General features: G+C 39.6%; 1 protein-coding gene across 1 annotated transcript in view; it reads right to left on the reverse strand.

Moving 5' to 3' along the window:
- Window positions 1-2,319: 2,319 nt before the first annotated feature.
- Window positions 2,320-8,004, reverse strand: part of LOC102853936 (signal transducer CD24-like) — a 9,708-nt gene continuing 4,023 nt past the window's right edge. Inside the window, exon 2 of the mRNA XM_006896251.1 lies at window positions 2,320-2,487. Coding sequence (XP_006896313.1) covers window positions 2,320-2,487 — 168 coding nt within the window. The remainder of the gene's footprint in view (window positions 2,488-8,004) is intronic.

An 8,004-nucleotide genomic window follows, 5' to 3' on the forward strand; every position in this document is an offset into this window, starting at 1 on the left:
AGTATTTATAAAGAGAATATAAAAGTTTGTGAATTTAATAAAAATAACCTTCCATTCTCCACTGCCCTAATTGTTGATTTACATTACATATAGCTCCTTCACATGTTTGCCTTTTTTATTTCTAGATTTTTGGGTTTTTTCTCCTTCAACAATTGAATTTTTAAACTACAAAAAATATTTAACATATGTAGAAATAAAATGCAGCAATTTTAAATTTGTTTATGTCAATGCACTTCCTACTCTGGAATCAGTTTAGCTCACTGAATCTGGTGGTTTTGTTGACTAGGTATAGATAATGCCTATGATATGACTTTATAAGTATGTAAGCAAAGTTTACTCATTATGTTTCAATTTAGGGTACATCTTAATCCATCATTCCCTGACACACACCAACTATGTAAAATGTCAAATGCGATGTCAAATCCAAAGCCTTAAAGAAGAGTTCAGTTCCAAAAAAAACCCACAAAAATTGGTGATAGCATAACAATGGAAAATATTCTCTAGTGCTTAACAGCATTAAATTGTTGTTGTTGTTGTTATGTGCCATCAAGTATCTTGGAACTCATAGTGAGACTATGTACAACAGCTCTGAACCCTCCCCTATTATGAGAGAATCTCATTGACTCTGATACATCTACCCCCTTTACCACAGTTATTGTGTCAATCCATTTCATCCAGGGTCTTCCTTTCCTACACTGTCTTTCTACCCCTTCAAGCATGATGTCTTTCTCCAAAGACTGGTCTCTCCTGGCCATGTGCCCTAATGATGGGACACAGAGCTTCAAGATCCTTGCCTCCAAGGAGAAACTTGGTCTGACCCTCTCCAAGAAATACATATTCATTCTTCTGGAAGTCCATGATATGTTTAAGACTCTTCTCCAGCACCACAACTCAAAGACATCAATTCTTCTTCCATTGTTGTTGTTGTTGTTATGTGACGTCGTGTGCGACTCATAGCGACCCTATGTACAATAGCCCTAAACCATCCTCTATCCTGTGCCAATCTAATTGCCTCTGACAAACCCATCCCGAGTACCCCAGTCACTGAATCAATCCACCTCATAGAGGGTCTTCCCCTCCTGCGCTGTCCCTCCACTCTACCCAGCATGATGTCCCTCTCTAAAGACCTGTCTCTCCTTACAACATGTCCAAAGTATGTCAGACGAAGCCCCAGAATCCTTGCCTCCAAGGAGCAGCCTGGTTTAATCTTCTCTACGATGAATCTGTTTGTTTACTTGGCAGTCCATGGTACATTCAATACTCTTCTCCAGCACCACAGCTCAAAGGCGTCAATTCTCCTTCTATCCTCCCTAGTCACTGTCCAACTCTCTGATGCATAACAAGTGATTGCAAAAATCATGAGACACTTGAGTTGCTCTTGAGTATTTTGGAGAGGTCCCTAACCACAGACTTTCCCATCGCAATACGTTTTTTTATTTCCTGGCTACTGGTGCCAAGAGTGTTGACCGTGGAGCCGAGCATTATCCTTAGTTATTTTCCAGCTCTGTGATACATATCACATAATTGTGAAGACTATGGCCTGGATCAGGCACACCTTAGTTTCTAGACTTACCTAATGACTCCAGCACTCTGGAGAGGTCAATGACAGCAGACTTTCACAATGCAATTTATCTTTTGATTTTCTGACTGATGGTGTCAAGAGTGTTGATTGCGGAGCCAAGCATGATGAAATTGTTACTTATTCTCTTCTACATTCATCATGGTATTGTTAATTGGCCCAGTGGTGAGAATCTTTGTTTTGATGTCTTGCTTCAGCCAATAATGAAGACTACAGTCCTTGACCTTCTAGTACTGCTAAAACAATACACAAGGGATTTATCAAAACATTTGTAGGTTCCTTCTAATGTACATATAAATAGAACCATAGAAGCTTTTTATAGTAGCTAATCATTTTATGGCCTTATAGATTTAAAGAACAAAATTGAATTTAAACCATTATTTCACACCCTATCCTTTATTTCTAGATAAAACTATCCTTTTTCTTTCTTTAAGTAGTTTTAAGTGTCTAGATTTCCTAGGTCATATTTAAGGAAATCATCTCCAGATTTGTGGACATTGTTGCTCTTCATCTGGTACATGAAAATTCCAACACATACCATACTGCCATTCATCATCATCACATGTTCTTAATTATTAGTGAAATCAGAGATTCTCAACATTTTCTGGGTTAAAAAAATAAGATGTAGAATCAGTAGATTCAATGAGGATCTAGTTTTTCCTTGCCATACTGCATTTAATTCGTCATATGGATTGAGTTGAGAGGATATGGAAGCAGAGAGATTTCTAGGCCTGCATTTGTCAACAGTCGAGATGTAGAAGGGAGAACGATACCACAAGAAGACAGGCTGTGCACTGCAGGGGACCTCCACTTCCCTGGGTGGTAGTGTTGGAGCTTTGTGTGGCAACCGAAGTATACTTGGAGGAATTACTTGATTGTAGCATGATAATTGCATTATCTGAATAAATCTGTGTGTGGAGGAGCAGGGCAAGGTACAGCAGCCCCAGTTCAAGACTGGCCAACATTGCTCTAACCATGTCTGCTCCTTCCTTTTACTTTTGACTTTCAAACTATGCAGAAAAACAGCAAACTACACAGGAAAATAGCACTAAATAGTTTTAAATAAACAAATAATTTAAGTGTTCTCTTTCTATTCCAGCTTTAAAGTTAACTTCACAGCTTCCTTCAAGTCAACTTTTAGGACCACCTGATCCAGGTATTAGTCTTCGCAATTACATGCTATGCATCAGAGAGTTGGACAGTGAATAGGGTTGATAGAAAGAGAATTGATGCCTTTGAGTTGTGGTGCTGGAGAAGAGTGTTGAGTATACCTTGGACTGCTAGGAGAACAAACAGGTTTGTCCAGGAGAGGGTGAAGCCAGAATGTTCCCTGGAGTCAAGGATTCTGAAGCTTCATCTGACATTTTTGGGCATGTTGAAAGGAGGGACTGCTCCTTGGAGAGGGATATCATATTTGGGAGAGTGGAGGGACGGCACAGGAGAGGAAGACCCTTGATGAGATGGATGGATTCTGTGAGTGGAGTGGTGGGAATGAGTGTGTTTGAGACAGCGAGGTTGGCAGAGGATAGAATGGTATTTAGGGCTCTTGTACAACAACAACAACAGTAGTGTAATATAAAGCTATGGTGGTCTAGTGACAAGAAGTAGCACTGCAATCCCAAAGACACTCAGTTGGAGGCCACCTGCTGCTGTGAGGGAGAAGGATAGGAAATCTCTTCCTGTGGCATTAACTGCCTCCAAAAACTCCCTGGAGGGTCAACAATAACAGTAGTGTAATACTCTGTAGTGGTTCAAATCCACAAGCAAATCCTCGAGAAGATAGACACTTTTCTTCTGTTAAGATTTACATTCCCAGAAGTTATAAAATGGTCACTTGGATTGACTTAATGGCAGTGAGTTTGAAGATTTTGTCTTTGAGGGGTTTTTTCGTTTGTTTTTTGTTTTGTTTAAGTGAACTTTATATTGTTGTTGTTGTTATGTGCCATCGAGTCACTTACAACTCATAGTGACCCTATGTACAACAGCCCTAAACTCTTCTCTGTCCTGTGTCAATCAAACTGTCTCTGACACACCTATCCTGATTACCCCAGCCACTGAATCAATCCACCTCATAGAGGACCTTCCCCTCCTGCGCTGTCCCTCCACCCTACCAAGCATGATGTCCCTCTCAAAGGACTAGTTCCTCCTTACAACATGTCCAAAGTTTATTAGACAGAGCCTCAGAATCCTTGCCTCCAGGTAACCACCCAGTTTAACCCTTTCCAGGATGAATCTGTATGTTTTCCTAGCAGTCCATGGTACCCTCAATACTCTTCTCCAGCACCAAAGCTCAAAGGCATCAATTCTCCTTCTATCCTCCCTAGTCACTGTCCAACTCTTTGATGCATAACAAGTGATAGCAAACACCATGGCCTGTATCAGGCACACCTTAGTCTTGAGAGAGACACCATTGCTCTTCAGTACTTTGGGGAGGTCCCTAAAAGCAGACTTTCCCATGTCAATAAGCCTTTTCATTTCCTGGCTACTGGTGCCGAGAGTGTTGAATGTGGAGCCAAGCAAACTAAAGTTGTGAGCAATCTCAATCTCTTCACCATCCATGTTTTACTCTTTCTGCTCTCTCCTGAGATGTTAATTAATTTGTGTATTTCCTTACCTCTCTTTATATTTTAAATATACATGCATTAAAATGTAGTTTTATACAGTTATGTGTGTTTAATACATATATACGTTTATAATTTCCACTCTCTCAAAATACATAACAATCCATTGTATCATTAAACTCCTTCATGCTTTCAATTTGTAGTCATGTTGTTCTCAAACCATTAAGTGTGACAAGAACTGCTCATTTAATGTCATCTAATGATTTTTGTGATTTTTTTTCCCAGGAGATCATGTACATGGAATCATACAGTTCACAGCATTTTGAGGCTAATTTCTTTCACTCAACATCATGTCTTCAATATTAATTAATATTAATATGTGTATTAATAGTTAATTATTTTTGGGTTTTGGTAATACTCCATTGAATGATGAGTCACAATTTGTGCTGTTTGTAGCTTGGGGTAATTAGAACTAAAGCAAATAAAATAATTTATGCAGGCGACGTGGCACGCAAGCAGGGCGATGCGGCACAGTAAGTCTTATTTGCTGAGGACTGGTGACTTGGCAGCTTAATATCTTGGAACAGACTGCAACACCTAACTCGCAGCGCTGCCCAAGCCCTGCACCCCGATCCCTGTCACAGCACCCTATCCAGGTACACCACCCCACCACCATCCCATGCCCCCACACTTTTGGCACACCCTGGTGGCCTCGCCACAACCCTACACCTCATGGTGGTGCTCCAGGGCCACTAGAGACTCCTTCACGCAACACAACAACAGCCGTGGACAATACGATCCTGAGTCAGCACACAAAGGCACACCATGGAGACAGCCATCATCTGAAGCCACCAATCAAGCTGCTGTGGGACTGATCTGCCACCAGAAAGGCTCGTAGGATTCTAATTGGGTTTTCCTGGGCAATACCTATTGTCTGGGAGAGTTCCAAAGGTTGAGCCCACTGGTGGGAATTTGGCTGAGCTCTCTCAGGGCAAGCCAACTACCCAGGAAAGAGTGGGCCAGTGATAATTTGGCGGAACTTTTGTCGACACTGCAGACCAGCCAGAGGCGAGTGGGTTAGTGGAAATTTGACTTTGTCTTGTTGAGTCCCCTTGACCCAGGAGCCTTCCTGGGCAGGGGCCATGGTGCAAGGGCAACTGCATGAGCACCACTGGAGAGGGATCAGTGAAAGAAAACCACTTGGTGGGAGACAGACAGCTGAAATTTGAATAGGGACCCCAGTTGTATGCACACCCAGACAACTGAGGCCTAAGTGAGGTCTCCCAAGTGGTTGAACTGCCCTTGTGATTGCCACAACCACGGGCATGCCCTTCCCTATTTGACTCCAAACTTGTGTCTACACATCTGGTTAATCAACCTGCCTATAATCCGGAGCACCTTGACCTATCTTACCTACCAGAGGCTGCTTTCACAGGCTCTGAAATAACATTTCCCTGGAGTCAGATGTTCAGAGAAAAGCAAAAGTGGGATAGCTACCCAACTGATCTCTAGAGCATTATCTTCATCAAGAACATATCGATGTCTCAAAGAAAGCAAGCTGTCCCACACAATACACAAGCACAAAGCAAGATATCACCCCAAAGGGTGACACAGTATCAATGGATTTCCTGAAGCCAGAAGGTCTGATGGAACTTTCTGACACAGAATTTAAAAGAACATGATTGAATATTTTCAATGGATGAAAGACAAACTTGAAGAATTACAGGATACTACAAACAAAAAAAAAGGAGAAACTTTAAAAAAAAACAAAACAGTCCAGAACAATGTAGAGAAAACAAACGAGGCATTAGCGGCACTGGAAAAACAAGAAACCACCATCCAAAATATGAGGTCCAATGTTTCAGATACTGTCAACATGATGGAGGGGCACATGAACAGAGTTGAAGAGATGGAACAAAGAACTAATAAAATAGAAGACAAAATTGTCACCAAGGATTTGCTAGAGCAAAAAGCAGACTCAAAAAGGAAGGAAAAAGAAGAAAACCTAAGAATAATGTGGGACACCATCAAGAGAAATAACCTGCACATCATTGGAATCCCAGAAAATGAAGAAGCAAGTAAAGCCACTGAAAAAGTTGTGAAAGAATTACTAGAGGAAAACTTTCCAGGCATAATGAAGAGTGACAGAATATATATACAAGAAGCTCAGCAAACACCATATAGACTTGACCCAAAAAGAAAAACATCAAGGCATATCATAGTTAAATTTGTCAGAACCAAAGATAAGGAGAGAATCCTGAAAGCAGGAAGGGAGAAACAAAGAGTAACCTATAAGGGAGAGCAGATAAGATTAAGTGCCGATTTCTCAAAAGAAACCATATATCAAACACTCAAAGAACAAAACTGGCAACCAAGAATACTATACCCAGCAAAATTATCCATCAAATATGAAGGAGAGATCAAGATGCTCCCAGAAAAGCAAAACCTAACAGAGTTTGTAAAAACAAGACGAGCATTGCAGGAAAGACTCAGAGATGTCCTTCTTACAGAGATACCACAGAAAGCATAATGGACCAAAGTAACTAGCAACAACACCAAAAAGAACTCAACACAATGATATCAATAAAACCTTGCCTCTCAGTCATCACACTGAATGTAAATGGTTTAAATGCAGCACTGAAGAGAAAAAGAGCAGCAGACTGGATAAAAAGTCAAAATCCATCAATATATTGTCTACAAGAGACACATCTGAAAAATGAAGATAAAGACACACTAAAAATAAAAGGGTGGGGGGAAATATACCAAGCAAACAGCAACCAGAAAAAAGCAGGAGTAGCGATATTAACCTCCGATAAAGTAAATATCAATGTAAAAACCATCACAAAGGACAAGGAAGGTCATTACATAATGCTGAGAGGGTAAATAGAACAAGAGGACATAATAATAATAAATATCTATGCACCAAATGAAAGACATGCAAACTACATAAAACAAACATCAACAAAACTGGAAAAGGAAATAGACAACACTACTATAATATTTGGAGACTTCAATATACCTTTCTCAAGAAAAGATGGAACTACCAGAAAGAAACTCAACAAAGACACTGAAGAATTAAACCATACAATAAACCAACTTGAGCTCATAGATATTTACAGGCTAATGCACACAAAAAAACCCCAAAAACCCACAGTATACCTTCTTCTCCAATGTACATGTGTACATGGACCATTCTCCAGAATAGATCATGTTCTGGGACACAAGGCAAGCGTCAGTAAATTAAAAATCATAGATATAATACAAAGCATCTTTTCAGACCATAATGCTACAAAATTAGAAATTAATAATAGGACAATAAAGGAGAAAAAAAACATGAATTTGGAAACTGAACAACTCCTTGCTTGAACACGACTGAGTACTAGAAAAAATAAAACGTGAAATTAAAAAGTTTCTTGAAATAAATGACAATGAAAACACCACTTACCAAAACCTCTGGGAAACAGCCAAAGCAGTAATTAGAGGTCAATTCATAGCAATGAGCAAACACATCAAAAGGCAAGAAAATTTAACCATTGATTGTCTAACTCAACATATCAGCAAATTGGAAAAGAGCAGCAAGAAAACCCGACACCCTGTAAAAAAACCGAAATTATAAAAATTAGAGCAGAAAGAAATGAAATAGAAAACAGAAAAACAATCGAAACTATCACCAAAACTAGGGTTGGTTCTTTGAAAAGGTCAATAAAATCAACAAACCATTAGCAAAACTCACAAAGGAAAAGAAAGAAAAAACACAAATAATGCGAATAGGAGATGAGTCAGGCAACATCACAACAGAACCAATGAAAATAAAAAAGCTAACATTAGAGTATTATGAAAAATTACACGCAAACAAATATGAAA

This window comes from Elephantulus edwardii, unplaced genomic scaffold (assembly GCF_000299155.1).
Source record: "Elephantulus edwardii isolate Elephantulus edwardi_28Jun2011 unplaced genomic scaffold, EleEdw1.0 scaffold00184, whole genome shotgun sequence".
NCBI lineage: Eukaryota > Metazoa > Chordata > Mammalia > Macroscelidea > Macroscelididae > Elephantulus > Elephantulus edwardii.